At 37.8% G+C, this 18,882-nt stretch overlaps 1 protein-coding gene across 13 annotated transcripts in view; it reads left to right on the forward strand.

Moving 5' to 3' along the window:
- TP63 (tumor protein p63) overlaps window positions 1-18,882 on the forward strand; it is a 263,157-nt gene that overhangs the window by 156,601 nt on the left and 87,674 nt on the right. For all 13 annotated transcript variants that reach the window (XM_008981384.5, XM_008981386.5, XM_078350507.1 and 10 more), the window contains one exon: window positions 16,197-16,451. In XM_008981384.5, the coding sequence (XP_008979632.1) occupies window positions 16,197-16,451 (255 nt within the window). The remainder of the gene's footprint in view (window positions 1-16,196; window positions 16,452-18,882) is intronic.

Consider the following 18,882-nt stretch of genomic DNA (forward strand, 5'->3'; position numbering starts at 1 on the left):
CTGTCCCGTGTTGTGCTTCTGAGATATTTAGCGTCATAGGAAAAGGCACAGGGGTGAGACGGAGAAGCTGCAGGTCTAATTCGTGTCAGCCAGGCCATATTCCTTACTGCATGCTGTGGCCATAGATTGCATTACTTGTTTTACAATTGGTTGTCCTCAAGCCCAGAGGGAACTAGGAGAAAGAGATCTTAGATCACAGATCACAGACCTTCCTTCGCTACTATTGGACAAAAATGATTTGGAGATAATAAATCACTTATCCTTTACCTCGATAAGGAAAACCATGTTTGGTTTGTTTTGCCTTTTAGAAGAGTGGTGATTCTCAGCGGGAGGTCACAAGTGCAGCAGAAAGCATCCGTGGATGTCTAGATTTTCTAGAGCAACCAAAAAATTGTGGTTTCTTTTTCATTATACATAAATTTTCTGAATGCAAAGTTGCTAAAACTTTCTTCAATGACCATATACAGAATTTAGATTTGGCATTCTGCCTATAAAGGGAGCATATATCTAATGTCATGAGATTTTAAAAAGGGATTTGTATCAAATAGTTGAGAAATATGTCACCACAAATACACGCTAGTTTTCTTTGATGTGTATATGATTGCTTTGGGTGGACTCCGAGCTGGTAGAACAGAGGGACACAGGTAAAAATTCTTCCTTCCTAGTACAACTTCTTTCTCCTGTTGGATATTGTTAAATTTCTAATTGTTTTATGTCAACAAATAGAATGAATGAAGATAACAAAAAGATACTTCTGTGAAAAACAACTTGATGATTTCCATCATTTACAAGTTTTACTATTTTAATGATAAAAAGTTGTTAAAATCAAATGGACGCTCGATTTTCTTGAGATATATGTTGAGGAAAACGTCATATGACTAATACAGGCTTATTGTCCAGTGCCAATTTAGTAGAACCTATGAGTGGTATCCAATAGAGCACTGCGTTTTGGGTCTGGAAGACAATGGATTCAAGTGTCAAGGTGAAACATTTGATTCAAAAGTTAAGTTTTAAATCTGATGTCTAATCTTCTCTTAAGAACCCAATTTGTGGACCCAAGAAAATAGTGTGACATATGGCTTATGAATGTGCCACCTCTCAAGCCATTTATAATTTTTACTTATACTTTTTGATTAAGTTCTATATTCTCAATATTCATGAAAGTAGTACTGAGAAAGAGAAACTTAGGTTCAAAGAATAACTGGCTTTAAAAAAAGTTTACTGAGCATCAGTGACATGTAAAATAGCACATAGGATCTAAAAATAGTTAAGAAACAATTCCTGCATTAAGAAGTTTTTGGTTCATTGGGGAAATGAGCCAGGTATACATACAGTTATAATACAGGTCAGATTTTAAGTGTGTGAGCAAGGTAACATAAAGCATCAAAGAGAAAGAGTCCGTGATGTAGGAGGATTAAGAAAGTCTACATGCATATGGAAGATGAAGTTGCACTTGGAAGGACAGTTGGATCTTTCCAAGTCCTAGAAATGTAAGAAGGAAGGAGGATTTTAGGTGAAGAAATAAGCATCAGCAAAGAAAAGGGGGGTGATTGAATGCTGGTACACTCAGAAGCATCACATAGTTCAGAGCAATTGGAATTGAGACGAACAGGAAATAAAGTTGCAAATGCACGATAGAGTGGCTCGGAGATGACCACAACACTGAGAGGAGAGTAAATTTATTATAGTGACAATGACAAACCACGGGAGGATTTCAAACAGAGGAATGGTGTAATTGTGTAATTGGAGCTCTACTAGAGAGCACAAGGGAGAATAAGTGGCTTTGCTTGAGACTGCCTAGAAGTACAAAAATGCATTTCTCTGCATTGCACACTGGCTGCCTGTTTTGCAGAAATATCTATCACTTCTCTGGAACCTTTGGAAGGGTATGAATGGATTGTTTCTAAAGTCTCATACAACATGTGCATTTTCTGCCCAGTGCTCTCTTTAATAGCTGTGGTCCCTGCATAGACAAATGGGGAACTATTGGTCTTGGTTTGTCTTTATTTATGTCTGCTATTCTAGCATAATTACTAATTGCACACCTTTTCACTTTTAACACTGCCCCACTTAGAAGATGAATTATATAGCCACTCTGTAAAGACCCCATTCCTTATTTCATTCTTTTCCACACCTTAACACTCCACCCCAAAATGAAACAGTAGTACAAATTTGGCTGTAAACCAGATATAATGATTTTGATGTACCAGCCACAAACCATTTTGATTATTTCCCCCACTAAAGGAAGCACTTCCTTCCAACCCAACAGATACTGAGAACTAATAATCATCACTGTGATAGGCACTGTAAGGAAAGAAGAAATTAGTAATTCACAGCTACTAGCCTCTGTAAATTCATAATCCTAGGGAGCATATGAGGGGTTCATAAATGAGTCCAGTACAAAACCAGAATTGGTGAAAGATATGCCAAGTTTTCAAAGAGTGAAATAGGCCAGGCACCGTGGCTCACACCTGTAATCCCAGCTCTTAGGGAGGCAGAGGCAGGAGGTTAGCTTGAGCCCAGGAGTTTGAGACCTGCCTAGGCAATGCAGTGAGACCCCATTCACCACAAAAAGGAAAAAAAAAAAGTGTAAAAGAGTGAACTAGAGTTTAAACTGTTTATGATAAAGGTAACATTTTATATGGTTTAAGCACTGGAATTTAGCTGAGGAGTGAGGGGAGGAAGGACATTCTGTGTAGAAGAGAGAAAATTAATAAAAATACAAGGGAGAACTGTGCCAGACAAGATGAAGGAACATGGTATATTGATTTAAAAAGAAAATATATTGGTTTAAACACTGATATGTATTTACTATTTGTGTCAAAATGGAATTCTTTTGTAGAAATAGCAACAAAAGTTAATTGGAATATTGATCTCACTAAGAGTGGAAACCCATGTGTGTTTTAAAAGTATGTCCAGTTTTCAGAATTTGAGATTCAAAACTTTACATACTCTAGGGATGATGAGTGACATCTTGCAGGAAGGGAAAAAAATTAGCCTGAATGATTCCCCGGGCTGAAAAGTTGAGGATTATCTTTTCCTGTTCCTTAGAGTTCTACAGAGGCACATGGGATGTCATATCATTTATAGGGACTCAGTAATGCCATATTAAAACTAATCAGAGCGAGGAACAAAGTTCACGAAATTCTCTGTGTTAATTATGAGTTAATTTTATTTATTAAATAGTCATCTTAGAATCAGAACCAGAAGTCTTTTCTCTGGTCACTGCTCTAAATGTAACTAGTAATCCTGAAGCTAAATACAACACATTTATTCAAAATGAGAATCCCCGGTGGGAAATAAATAGCAGAGCAGAAGGAAATGTGAGTGTCCCATTTAAAAACCGACCTCACCAAATAAATAAATAAATAAAAATGTAGGATATTACATCTTTGCCGTAAAATTTTTAAATTTGACTTTGGGACAAGGATACATCCATAAGATGTAACATGTAAAGAGAAATATTGGGAGAAGACGTGTCTTTTCCCACATTAATATCCTCCCCTTCCACAACCTCCTTCATCACTTCCATCTCACCCAAGAAGACCATGTAGGCAATTGAAGAGATAATAATAGGGCAGGTGAGGGTAGGCTCTGGGGAGAGGAAGGGTGAAACAGTGACTTGATTTAAAGCTGAAGGGAGTAGATAAGAGGAGAACTGGGCTTCAGGATAAATGGGGAGACATCTAAGCTTGTGCTCATTTCTTTCTCTTTTTTTACCAACATAATCCTCCACTTGCATAAAGTAGATTTGTAAAGCATCCAGTGTTAGCATGTGATTGTCTTACAGACATTAAGGGAAACGGAGGTTCCACAATATACAACCTCCTAAAAAGAAGTAAGTAGTTCAATGAAGTGTCTGTAAAATTTTTTCAGAAGTCTTACTTTATTCTTCCCCACAATTGATTTACTTAGTTGGTCTGAGAATATAGCACCTATACCATTCAAAAAGTATTATTTTCCATTTTCTACAAAAAACATTTATAAATTTCTTATTTCTAAGTTGATTGATTTCATGTTTGATAAGGACTAACTTTATATATTCTGATTTTTAAATTGTTCAAGTTTCTTTTTCAAAGACAAAGTGCAATTGGATTCGAGCTGAGATGGCTTCGCCATATCATGTTCACCTGTCAGTTTAAAATTTAGTAAGTGGGGTTAAGATAGAGCACACGCTGGTTCTAGGTGAGGGAATAACTGGCAAGAATAAAACATTTTTGGAATGTTAGTGAATGTGTGTGTAACGTAAATGGATATTTCATGCAAAACTTGTAATCTGAATTGCATCTTGTCTGTATTTCTTAAATGGAAAAAAGATTTCCTTATAAAAGCTGAAAGAGGGAATTTTGAGTCAAGCTGTGGTGTGTTGCCAGAGGCGGAAATTTGTGAAACACTCTTGTCAGCTATGCTGGAAACACTACAAAAGAAATAGTTCTACTTTCTTATTGGTGCTAAAGCCACTAATAGGTGCAGTTTAGTATAATACCCCTATGAGAATTACCACCCCCGAAGTGAGCTTGCCTTGGAAAGAACTCTGTACAGGCATTTTCTTTTTCCTTTTAAGCTTGCGCAAAACACCCAAAGGGGCCATTTCCAATCCAGCCAGTGATCTTTCTCAAGTTTATTCTTTCTCAGATCACAGAGACAATGGGGAATATGCCCTGTTTACTCAAATCAGTCTGGATTAGTGTCACTCTATTGATGGAATCAGAATTAAAAGGAAAACCATTACCCTCTCAAAGGGTAACATCAGATGTTTGGGGAATGGCATGATTACTTTTAAATAGACCGTGTGAGACTCTGTCACCAGACTGAGGTTGAGGACTCCACAAGATACACATGAAGAGAAACAGTAACATTGGGTGAGGCAGAAAGCTCTTCATAAGCCTTAGGCCTGGGAAATTATTTCAACAGACAATCCCAAAATGCTTGAAAGGCTAAAAAGTCAGAATGGTGAGATTCAGAGAAGAGGGCTCTTCTGCCTTCTTTCTTCACTCCAACACCTCGCCCCAAATATTTATCTTCAGGTCATTCCTTTCCAGTCATTAAGTCCTGCTGGGGAGAAACATCACCCTGAAAAAGTTATCAGAGTCCCCCATTCAGGATAACACTTCCATTCTCTGAACTCTTTCACTCTGTTTCTTCCTCCTTGCTCTCTGTGGGCACCAGATCTTTCCTCCCTAACCTTTGACTGAAGGTTCTCAGAGGGTAGAGGATGTGTCATGCTTATCAGTTTATCCTCTACAGGGCCACTCAGTAATGCTCCCTGAACGTGATGAGGACATTTATCTGTTGCTGTTGCTTGAAGAGGTATCTTCACCTAGGCATATAGGGCGTATTGCGTATACTTAAAGAATAGGCTGTTTGTAACTGACTTGTGCACAAAATTAAATAAAGTAAGCCCACATCTTATACAAGCCTCTTCTTCCTCTATGTTCTGCAGGTAACCAGATTGTATCGTTTTCCTTCACATCTTGCAAGTCATTTGTTGTTGTTGTTCTTTGTTTGTTTGTTTTAATAAGCCCAATATTATTTCCATTATTCTTTAAGTATCAAGAAAGTTTTTAAAAGGCAGGGCAGATGACTTGTATGGTAACAGGTAATTACCTTAAAGTATGTGCTGCTTTCACATAATTGATTACTCATAAGGACAGAGAATGTGTTTGATTAAAAAAAAGATTATATTTTTATCTTTCTTTGCAGGCCCTTTCTAAAAGTGTTTACTTGCCTCTGCATTGTTACCTGGATTCAGTTTATCCCTGCAGGTCTCTCTGTCCTCACCAGACAAGTGGGTAGTTTGATCTGAGTGAATTACCTTGATGATTTGCAAACACTCTCTCCTTTTAATTTTCTCTAGTGTTATCACTAAAGGATGCCTACGAAATCTTGAAGCAATTTTTCTTTTCTTTTTTTTTTTTCTTTCTTTCTTTCTTTTTTTTAAGAGACGAGGTTTCTCCATGTTGGTCAGGCTAGTCTTGAACTCCCAACCTCAGGTGATCTGCTCACCTCTGCCTCCCAAAGTGCTGGGAGTACAGGCGTGACCCACCATGCCTGGCCACAATTTTTCTTTTAAACATGGTATTCCAACTTGTGTTGTTGCTCCTATCAGACACTAATAAGCTGTTGTCATAATTAAACTGATTAACTGATTGGTTCTTTTATAACAGGATGAGTAGAATAAAATGAATAAGATGAATGTCTTTTCAAAAGTAAGGCATGTCTTCTGCATAGCTCAAAACTTCAGTTTTATTGTGCAGTTAAAGTGACAGCTGAAAGGAACACTCCAATGTTGTATAAGTCACCGTATCTAATTGCAAAACAATCACTAAAAACTTTAACTATCTCAGATATAATTTAAAAGGTAACAATCAGAATTTGACAAAAGCAAATTAGAAGTCATGAAACTGTGTTCTCCACTTGAATGCCTACAGACTAATAAGACTGAGTAGTACACTCTTTGTTTCAAGCTTCAGTTTTCCAGTTGCAAATAAAAACTAGTGTTTCAACCTTTGAGTGTTTGTTATATTGAAGCGTAAATTTATATCATTTGCAAGAAAGGATTTATGTCTGATAAACTATAATCTCAGTTTCTTAAAACACACATTTGTGAACTATTAATAATGACTTTATTCTAAACTGAATTCTGGCTAACTGGGCACAAAATTATGGAAATTAGGCAGGGAGGGACTAATTTTTGTGACCTATCTACTAGAAACTAAATATCTCTCTCTTAATGTTTCTGGGTGGTTTCTTTTCAAAGCAATCTGCATTTGGCCATATGCACCATCAGTAGGAAGTGAATAATTACATGACCACAAATATTTGGGTTCTTATTGCTGACCTACATGCATTAGAAACAAAACCTAGACCATCAGGTTAAAAAACACTGCCTTGGCACAAAAGTATGTATGTGTTTGTTTTAAGGAAGTAGAAGCTCATTAATAAACTTTTCAGCTAGGTGTGAGCTACCAAGTATTACTCATTGCATTGTGAGTGACAGGACTGGCTGTTCTGCTACTAGTTCCCATAAAAGCTGAAGCTAAAAGCACTATTCCCACCTACTAAACAAAAAATAAAGATCATAGAGATTATTTAGGGATGCACTGTAACATTCGTCTGACAGTAGCATATGAAGAAATGAATCTGATTTGGACACAGACTTACTCTAGGATAAAATAAATACTTAATTGTATTAGGATAAAGGAAATACTTTCTGAAAGTAATTTTTATTTTGAAGTATTTTGCATTTACTCTTTTAAGAACTGTTTCCTGAGCATCTACTACATTTCAGCCATTATCCCAGGTATTGGGAATTTAGTACTAAATAAGCCAAATATATTCTCTCATTAACTTACCGCCTAGCAGAGAAGACCAACATTTTTAAAAGTTTAGACAGTTAATTTCTTGTATGATTATATGATACAGGGGGAAATGCTATGAAAATGTGGAACAGAAGAGAATAATCTGTCTGAACAGTCAAAGAAGGACTTTTGAGAGATGACATTTGATCTAAAAGTTAACCAATGAATTAGAAAATAGCTGGCATGTGCAAAAGACTTGAGGACTGAAGGAGTTAGCCTTCAAAAAAAATGAAGGAAGTTCTATTTGGCCAAAGCAGAGTTTCAAATGGGGCCTCAAAGCCCATGTTAAAGACCCGAGGCCTTTGCTTGAGAGTGACAAGATCAGATTTGCAATGTCTTTCAAGTGGTAGCTACAAGGAGTTGGGTCTGACTCTTTGCAATTATACTCATTCTAACTAAGAATAGCAAAAGTTTTATATCCTGTCTTTATTGAGTGGGAAAGAAAAGCAAATAAAAGAGGTGTGCTTTTCTTGATTGTAACTTTTAGATAAAAATTCCAGGCAGAAATATGAGTGATTCTTATTTGCATGCAGTCAGAGTGAAGGCTACTTAGGAAAGCAGGTTCTGGAGCCAGATTTACTGGTTTTACATCCAGGCTCTTCTCACTACCTTGGGCAAGTTACTTAATCTTGTGGAGCTTCAGTTTTCTCATCTATAAAACGTATATAAAATGTGGATATTAATACCATGTATGTCATGAGAAATAAGTAAAACCATGCAAAGCACTTGAGCGTTGTAAGATACATAATTACAACTCAGTTAGAGAATTAATAATAGTAGAAGCAATAGCTCATATTCTTTTATAGAGAGGATGGAAGAAGATGGATGCTAAGTAGATTTCAGAATTTTAAATTGTATTTTTTTTATTCCTGATAGTCACCATTATTTTATTGAAATTGATATGTCTTCAGTTTCATGTGTGGTAACTACAACTTATTTCCTATGATAAAATGTTAATCACATTTAATCACCCCATTGTTCTAAGTCAAAATTTAGGATATGGACTAGACAAAGACACTACCAACATTATTTTAAAAATATTTTTAAACTCACTTTCAAAACCAAGGAGCTTCTAAAGACAGTATGGTATGCTTACTACATACAGGGCTTAATATTCATTGAAGAATTCTATTACTATGTACTTTCTTCTTTTAATATTTCCATGTCTGCCATATTGCGCTATTAAAACATATCAATTGCTGTAGATTGAAAATCTGTTAAAACATACTTTTGATTCACTTTGAATAAACTGAAATTCTGAATATTTCTCCTAAAACAAGAATTAAAAATGGTTAAATATTAAAAATCTATCTTGCTTTCTGCTTAGTTTAATACTTCTTTGACATGTAATATTGACATCAACTCTTTCAGAATTGAGATGCTTTCTGATTTTTGTTGTTTTTCCATGATTATAGGAATATGTACTAAAATCATAGAATTTAAAAGTTTACTTTTCTTAATTGAGCTCTACACATTTTAATTTAGCCTCGTTTGGATCAAGTTTTAACTTTATTTCTTTCACATTTCTTGTCAATTGCTATGTCTATTGTTTGTTGACATTATTGTCCACCTGATCAGCCAACTTTGTATTTATTTGCCTCACCTGCTATTAGGGCTTCTAGAGATCTTTCTTCTAAATTATGGAATCTTTGCACTGAAAGGAATGTTGACACTTTGTGTCAGAATATGGGACATTCTAGTAAACTCTCTGCTTGCAGTCTTTATAGTTTTGGGTGCGTTAAATATTTTATTCTTATATTTTCTTCTTTATAAGGTATGAGTATATGTTAAGTATTCACTTTTTAGAAAAATTTTACAAGACAAAATGAGTGAATTATGTTATACCTATAAAATCTGGTTTTGAGAAAAATGTGATGCTAAATAAATTCTTCAGTTGGAAAGATGGTGCTTTAACTTGACGTTTTAATACAAATACTTTCTTCACCTGCAGTAGAACACTGCAAGTCAATTGTGTTTAATTCTAGCATGAAGGAAACCATCATTCTCTGAGATGGGGCAGGTGGTAGGAGATGAAAAAAATGACAAGTATGTCTCCCTTAGGCAGTGCTTGTTGAAAAGTCACTATCCCGCTGATATTTGGGGATGGAATTGTAGTACTCTCTGCTAAAGTATAATTGAATGAATGCTTTAAAAGCCAGGGTCATGAAGAAAAGCTGTTTTCTTTACCCATGAGGGGCCATAGAATGTTCATAAAAGCATCTCTGTGAAGCCTCAGGTGAAAAGTGGTTATCAGCTGAGGAAACTGTGTGTGCTGCCTAAAATGTTTTAAATTTCTAGGTTTGGTCAGTGACATCTGTATAGAGAGAGAACAGTTACCTGAGAAAACTGTTTTGAAAGCGGTCTCTTAGCATTGTTTTAACATAGCGCTTCACAGCTAAGGATGGCCGGAAGTAACAGAATATTAGAACTGTAGCTTCCTCTCATTAAATCCTCCAATTCAGTCTCTGCAATTTTGCACAGACTTTGCCTTATGGTAAACTAAGGTCCTTAAGTTATTCAGCTACCTTGTCCAAGGGTTCACAGCAGATGAGCGGCAGTGTTGGGACTTAGACTCCACATAGACGAGTCTAAGTCAGAGTTGTTTTGCATTGCTAGGATCCATACAGGAGTGTAAGGAGTACTGAAGAATGTTGAATCCCTCAGCCTCATCTACCAGTCACTCATGGATTATAAATATGATTTCTTCCAAATGAAATTTGGAAATGCTATTGTACCTCGTAACAAAGGTCTGGTTCAATCGAGGTAAATTATGCGTATATATCCCAACAGTAATCTCTTTTATCCCTGACTTGATACCCATTTCCATTTTTTAATGTATTGTTGGCCATTGTTGCTATAGTGTCATAAATTTACTATTGTAGATAGTAATCTCTAGAAAAGATAACTTTTTAAAAAGTCTCTTTGGCTGGGCGCAGTGGCTCAAGCCTGTAATCCCAGCACTTTGGGAGGCTGAGGTGGGCGGATCATGAGGTCAGGAGTTCGAGACCAGCCTGGCCAACATAGTGAAACTTCGTCTCTACTAAAAAAATACAAAAAATTAGCTGGCCGTGGTAATGGGCACCTGTAATCCCAACTACTGGAGGCTGAGACAGGAGAATCGCTTGAACCCAGGAGGCGGAGGTTGCAGTGACCCGAGATCGTGCCTCTGCACTCCAGCCTGGGCGACAGTGTGAGACTCCATCTCAAGAAAGAAGAATTCTCTTTTACAGATAAATTGGAGAGAGATTTTCAAAAACACAAATTATATATAAATCCCTATTTCTATTGCACTGGTCAAATGGCTTCACTGGAATCCCTTTTTGATATTAAATACTGTAATAGGAAAATAATTACATCATCAACTGTAAGTAAATATAAACCCATATAAGTACCACCCTCTAATATTGAACTTTGTTTATAGCAACATATATTGACACGTTTTATTTCTTCATGGTGAAAACAGTTTGAGATTCAGCTCCTGGGTATCCTTACACCTACCGGGCAAGTCGTATGATTCAGAATGCCCTCAGGGTGTTCTGTGATTACACGGAATATGTCAAGTCCCTGCGATCAAGGTGTGCTTCCTCTTTTCTGTGGTCAGATCAGCTAGTTTGTGAGGAACTTGAATATATTGCAACTACAAATAAGTTATCCAGGGTCCAAGCAGTGAGTCTTCTAATTCCAAGTCATTTTATAGCAAATGAAGCATCTATTTGCAATCACAGGAAACTGTTTATTTTACTTTATAAGGTTCACAGTAGATATCATAGAAGTTGTGTTCATTTTTGCCTTTATGTTTTGTGGAAAGAAGACTACCTCTCTGCTCAGACATGCTGAGATAGATACATAACGTTTTCCATTCACTCATTATTTGAGTGTCTGCAGGGTATGTTAAGGTTATTCCAAAATCAAGGTACATTGTGTTTAGAAAGGGAGAACCTGCTTCCTATTTCATTTCAAATATGCCAATAACTTCTGTTAGCTAAGAAGCACATGGGACATGGGGGACTCTGTGGAGTTCTTCCAAGGGCGGTTTTGATGGCTGATCTGAAAGCGTCATGTTGTCACCTCTGAGGCTGACTCTTTGATTGTCAGTAAGCCTTGCATTAACATCTTAGCGTAATACACATTTCTCCCCTCCGCTTATGGAATTATTGGCTGTAAATAAGGGAACAAGTACTTCTCCTTTTAGCCCAGCAGATTTGCTTTGTTAGAAAATAAGGGATACATATTCGCTTGACCTGGGACAGCTTCACGGGCATAAAAACTGCAGTCGGTCACAGAGGGCCCTATCTTAGAAAAGCACCATTCTTTGTTGAATGCTTTGCTATCGTTATTTTGAAATTCTTAATCTATGAACAAGAGGTCCTCCATTTTCATCTTGCACTAAGCACTGCAAATTATCTTGCTGGACCTGGCTGGGTAACACTTGTTCTTCTTGACTATCATGGCCTGCCATGCATTCGGTTAACACATGCGATCTTTCTTCATAGCAAAAGAATAAATAAATAAGAATATTTTCTTTAAACCAGATATCTAAAAAATTAACTTCTGAAGAACAAATGGCAAGCTTATAATTTAGTGATTTTTAATAAACTAAGAAAAGTATCTAAATGGATTTCTAATCATTCAATTCTGACTTTGGTGAGTTTGTTGTTTCCGTTCATTTTAAGCTAACTTTCAAAGTTGATAGTATCAGTTTTATGCTTTTCAAGAAAAGAAAATGGAGTATACTATGTGACTTGTATTTCTTTAAAGTATTACTTAAGAAGAGTTTAAACTGAAATGTGTTTTCCCACTTTTTTGTGTGTAATAAGCTGATTTTTCGTCGATCCTAAGAAATATACCTTTATGTTATATTAATTGAGGATTTAACATTGATAACAAATATTGTTCTTATGTACAAAATTTCACCTGGAACTGTATAAAAATTAAAACTATGGGCCGGGTTTGGTGGCTCACGCCTGTAATACCAGCACTTTGGGAGTCCGAGGTGGTTCGATCATAAGATCAGGATATCAAGACCATCCTAACCAACATGATGAAACCCCATCTCTACTAAAAATACAAAAATTAGCCAGACATGGCAGTGCGTGCCTGTAATCCCAGCTACTTAGGAGGCTGAGGCAGGAGAATCACTTGAACCTAGGAGGTGGAGGCCGAGGTAAGCTGAGATCATACCACTATACTCCAGCCTGGGTGACAGAGTGAAAGTCCATTTTAAACAAAACAAAACTATGACACTTAAAAGTAGACCCCATGAATACCCACAGTGCTATTAATGACTTGAAATATAGTTTCTGCTTCTTTGTTGCTTCTCAATTGTTCAGTCTTGCTATCATTTCAAAGGACTCTTTTGTGACTCCTCATGGAATTTTCCCTTTCTTTTTTTTTCCAATGTCCATAAAATCAGTGTACTTAAAAAAATCATACAGCAATATATAGCCTAAACCCTGTCTCAAAATTGTCATTAGCTTTTTTAAGTCATTAAAACATTTTCATTTCACTAAAAATGATTTCTTTAAAATTTCCCAGGAAGTATGGCCTCTTTATTTTCTGCTGCTCACTTTAAACACATAGTCAAGGACAGATAATTATTAATGTCATGTGAGCATAACAGGAGATTTATAAACCAGAAATGTATTTTCTGGGAACCAGCTTGCAAGTCACTTAGGTCAGGTTTTGTTAACTTGACTGGTGAAGCCCTACGGAAAGCAGTGCCTGCCTCAGGCTTGTTTACCCTTGGCATTATATGGTACCAAACACTATTTCAGGACGGTGGAAAAACAGCCTGGGAGGCCATCAGCCTGAGCAGGCCTTACCCAGGCCCACCTAGAAGGAGAAATAGGAAGGAAGGCCAGTTAGTGTGCAAAGCAGCATGGCTTATTTTGAGGTCTTGTGAATTGTAGATCAACAAAACAGTGGCAGGATTTGAAGGAAGAAATGTATTGCAACAGACTCACCATGTACTTTGAACTGCAAAGGGAGACTGAGGCATGATGTCTTAAGGCCAAAAACCCTGGCTCAAAACACAGGTTCCGCAGGTGGCTCAGAGGCAGACCAAGTTCATCAGGTCAAGGACATTTTCCTGTTACCCTCTTGGGGAGAGGGGCCTTCACCAAACCACCCAGGGCATAGATCTCCTGCTGTTCAGAACCTACCCAATAGACAGCAGGAATAAACACATTTTTTTCCCCCCTTACATGGAATTTTCCCTTTTCTTGAGTCCATGGAGAGTTGTAGAGTGTTTGCTCACTGACTTTTAAAGTGTGGTAAAAGGCTTTTTTCTTCATTTATATTGGGTTAAAAAAAAAATTCAAGGGGCCCATGCTTCTTTGTTCTTATCCAAGCCCACAATTAGCTGTGGTTCCTTCTGTGTAGAAGCAGGAGGGAAGGGGGCAGCCCAACATGCATTTTACTGCCTGCGAGAAAGTGCTCTGAGTTTCTTTGTCCTTTTTGTCAGGGACGGCTGCCTCCCTAATTGTACTGCTGTAGGGAAGCACGTGCCTTTGGGAGCATTATCTGATTCCTACAGGACGTTCAAGAGTGCTTTGTATACTGACCCTTAACTTGAACACAAATAATATCTTTTCAATCCCCTTCCCAGGCTGTGTTGCCTCAGGCTTGGATACCTAAGAGCTTTGCTTCGCAGGGGTGTGGACCATTTATATGGGCTCAGGTTTTATTTTTTTGTCCCCTAGTTGTCTTACCTGCAGTCTGGCCACACCTTCGTGGAGAGAAAGCCGAAGAAGGTGGATAAGCAGTGGGTAGGAGCTATAGATGTCAGAGGGGAGAGAAGGCGAGACAAACAGCTGCTCTTGTCAGCATGGGGATAAGTGTAAAGAGATTAATAGTTATTTGAAGAGCAAATGGGGACATGGCATTCGCAGTGGAATGCGAATGCATGAATGTAATGGAATGGGCATGTGACCATTAACATTTACACAAATGCTTCCTGGACTGAATGGAATGGCAGAACCCACTTCTCCTCCCCTTGACGGGGGAGAAGTTTTATTAAATTAATTTAATAAAACAATTAAAAGTTTAAAATTTTGAAGATAAGCCTAGCTCCTATTTCTTTGTAAGTTTTTTATTCTCCGTAGTTCTACTTAATCTGAGACTCTCAACTATATTTCAATTGAAGAAGAAGGCCTATTTCCTTTATAAAATATGTACGAATAGGACTGCCTTAATTTTCTTGCTTTTAATTTTTTTCCTCCTTCATTAGGTTGATGAAACAAGATTTCTATGTGTTGAAAGGTGTTACAAAGGAAAAACAACTGTGCCATAAGCTGCTTGCCCCTTCTGAAAATGTGTCCATTTTAGCTCAGGTTTAGAAGTGAAGATAGGCTGACTTGCCTAAACAGGCTGACTTTTGATGGCATGGGCAGAGCCCTAAACCCAGAACCAAAAGGTTCAGCTCCGAAAGCCCCAGTCATTGTGTTAGCAGATGCTAGGGCAAATGCTTTACCTCTCTGATAGTAATCCAGTAAAGTTTTTCGTAGAGTAAATGGGGTTAAATGAATTCATTCTTCCCGTAAATATGTTCCTGAGTACTTTTACTCTGTGCTTTGGTCCATTCATGTAGAAAACATAAAACCATCTGGTAAAAGGAAATACATAAGCTAATGTCCTTTTGATTTTTATTGAGCATAGAATTTTCCTCATAACTGATAGTATTTCTCTTATAAATGTTCTATTCTAGAAAAGAATAAACTTCTAAGAAGGAAATAAAAGAACAAATAAATAAATGAGACCAGTCTGGATGATTTACTAGCATGTTACTTTTAAAAATATATAATGGGGTCTCCCTAACTCTGCTACCCATGACACTCCAGTCTTTGTGAAACCAGTTCCTGGGGGGATGGGTGGTATACTATGGGTACTTTGGGACAGAATGTAAAATGGCAAGACTAAGAGAAAATTTGAAGGTCATCTGATTTTGTCCCCTACCCAGCAATTTAACACTTAATCTCCTCTGGAACATAACTATGAAGTGGTCTTTCTTATTTTGTGTAATATGCTCACCCCCCCAACCTCCAAATGGAGCAATGGGTAGTATTCGTTTAAAGACTTCCCAAGCAGCTACTGAGCACTGGGAACGTTTTGCCTAGTTTGTGAATAAGGGCATACTCTACTTTCAAATGTTCTTTAGGAAGTCAGTCTCCAGAGCTGGCACATACACTTGAGCCATCTGTAAAAGCCATTACAAAACACACACATGCTCAGACTTCTCCTGCTTTCTCTGTTTATCAAAATCAGTGGTTTTCAAATGCACATCGATGATAGGCTGGACAGGGAAAATGTGGCACATATACACCATGGAATATTATGCAGCCATCAAAAATGATGAGTTTTTGTCCTTTATAGGGACATGGATGAACCTGGAAACCATCATTCTCAGCAAACTGACACAAGAACAGAAAATCAAACACTGCATGTTCTCACTCATAGGCGGGTGTTGAACAATGAATACACATGGACACAGGGAGAGGGGCATCACACACTGGGGTCTGTTGGGGGAAAATAGGGGAGGGACAGCAGGGGGTGGGGAGCTGGGGAGAGATAGCATGGGGAGAAATGCCAGATATAGGTGATGGGGAGGAAGGCAGCAAATCACACTGCCATGTGTGTGTACCTATGCAACAGTCTTGCATGTTCTTCACATGTTCCCCAAAACCTAAATGTAATTTAAAAAAAAAGAAAAAAAAATCAGTGGTTTTACTTTGAATGTGAAGTGTTTCCAACCTGGGGTTGATCTCTGCAAAATGCATGCACCCATTGATGCCTGTGGTTTAACCGGCTAATCTTGGGGTTTCTGGGTGTCCTTAACAGCCACAGTACACGAACCTGGGGCTCCTGAACAGCATGGACCAGCAGATTCAGAACGGCTCCTCGTCCACCAGTCCTTATAACACAGACCACGCGCAGAACAGTGTCACGGCACCCTCGCCCTACGCGCAGCCCAGCTCCACCTTCGATGCCCTCTCTCCATCGCCCGCCATCCCTTCCAACACTGACTACCCCGGCCCGCACAGTTTCGACGTGTCCTTCCAGCAGTCGAGCACCGCCAAGTCGGCCACCTGGACGGTAAGAGCAGCGGGCACGCACGTGCCTGGCCCCAAGTCCAAGGATGGGCTCCATCCCATCCCAGGGATTTCTCCCCGTTCCGCGTTTAGTGATTGCATGTTCAATGGTGCAAAGTTTGCCTTTAAATACTTAATACTGAACCAGAGAGAGAGAAAGTGCCAGTTAGTGGGAAAAGTCCCAATTTAGGAACCAGACGTCTGCGTTCTAGCCAGCTCCTGGCACCTTCAGTCAGTGTGTTCCTGCCTGCTTCACACAGTTATGTGAAAGTTTATGGCAAAGTGAAAAGCACTGTGCCAACATGAAGTATCATAATCATGGGATATGTGTTTACAGTCTCCAGAACGTGGGAGTGTTTACGTCTCATTGTGAAGAAGTAAGTGTCACATTAAGGTGTGATTTTAAAAACTGAATAAAGTAATAAATATAATATTACAAAATTTAAGAAAATAAAATCCTATTTATTTATTTTTTATTTGTTTGTTTTGTTTTTGTTTTTGTTTTTTTGAGGAAGAGTCTGGCTCTATTACCCAGACTGGAGTGCAATGGCTCAATCTCTGCTGACTGCAACTTCCACCTCCCAAGTTAAGGTGATTCTCCTGCCTCAGCCTCCCGAGTAGCTGGGACTACAGGCGTGAGCCACCATGTCTGGCTAGTTCTTGTATTTTTGGTAGAAACAGGGTTTCACCATGTTGGCGGGGCTGGTCTCAAACTCCTAATAAAATCCCATTTATTAAGGAAAAATATGTTTATACACACAGGTATGAATAAATTATAACCTATCAGTAAATTGTGTAATTCCTCATAATAAATTAGTATTTTTTATAATAGTTTATCAATAAATTATAATTTATTGATATTCATATATTTATTTAATTTAGAAACATTCTTTTCTAAAAAGAAGCCTTTAAATATACATATCAGGGCCCTGAATTAGTCCAAAGCAATTGTTTATTAAAAAAAAATCTTTCTGTATATAACTTTTCTAAGGAAACATGGCATTTTCTTCTCATAAATTAGAAAGATACAAGAATATTTTATTTCAAAGTGTATTTTGAAATGTATTATAACATAAGTAAAGCTTACAAAGCTGGTTTTAACTTGTTGATCAAAGAATGTTCAAGACCAAAGTGGTATGTTTATCAAACAACTTAATGTTTACATGGATTACACAGATGCTTTCAAATATCACCAGCTTAATAAAAAGTAGCTTTAGAATTGTTTTGACAGTTTTTTCCCCTTTGACAAATAGATTTCTTTGGAAAGCATTTCTATTTTTATTTCTATTTTATGTTACATGTAGTATCTAGTTCATTCTAGTCTTTAGTTGTACACTTTGTAAAATAAGCTTCATGCATAAGACCTATTACATTCTAATATCACATCCATTTCCTCATTTTGACCTCATTTCTTTTTTTTTTTTTTTTTAATTTAAGATGTAGTCTTGCTCTGTTGCCCAGGCTGGAGTGCAGTGGCATGATCTTGGCTCAACTGCAACCTCTGCCTCAGGTTCAAGCGATTCTCCTGCCTCAGTCTCCCAGGTAGCTGGTACTACAGGTACTACAGTTATACACTACCACGCCCAGCTAATTTTTGTATTTTTAGTAGAGATGGGGTTTCACCATATTGGCCAGGCTGGTCTGGAACTCCTGACCTCGTGATCAGTCCACCTCAGCCTCCCAAAGTGCTGGAATTACAGGCATGAGCCACCACTCCTGGCCATTGACCTCATTTCTTTGCAAAGTACACAGGACAGTTTTACAACTCCCACTGTATTAGTGAGGAAAGCTGAAGAAGTTGGAGGTTAAGATAAGAGACATGCCTAAAGTTACAGAAACTTGTGTTCAGTTGGGTCTGTTTTTCTTTTCTGCTTTCCTCTCACTGGATTGTTTCCCTTCTTTCAACCATTTTATATCAGGATCTCCCAAAGTTGTCTAAAAATGAATGTCATTTTAGTTCTTTCCTCTTATAGTTTGAGAAGTAATTCTGCAGCTCATATTTCAACTGTAGAACATAAGTATCAGCTTAGAACTTGATCTCTCTTCCATGTGTGACTTATCAATCGTGTCGTAATCCTTAGTTTCCTTTACATGTATAATTCTGGAGGTGGTGGATACTGCAGGTGAGTAAACTTAGAGTTTATAGGGCTCAAAGTGTGGATTGATTGATGTAAGTAGTATCTTGCTAAAGAACCACTAGAATAACCATTTTGTAAATGGAGCACTGATACCTCTTAGGTCACCAATTGGATATTTACCATCACTGATCTTCAAAGCTAACAGTTACCAGTTTAGTTTACTCTGTCCAGGCTTCGCTAGATTAGGAGTGAGCGTGTCTGATGAGATGATGGGCATATTAGGGCTGCTAAATGAATAATCACACTTTTTCCTGTAAAATTGTTTTAACACCGTGAGGAGTGGGGATGAAACTTGAT

The sequence above is a fragment of the Callithrix jacchus genome, chromosome 15 (assembly GCF_049354715.1).
Source record: "Callithrix jacchus isolate 240 chromosome 15, calJac240_pri, whole genome shotgun sequence".
NCBI lineage: Eukaryota > Metazoa > Chordata > Mammalia > Primates > Cebidae > Callithrix > Callithrix jacchus.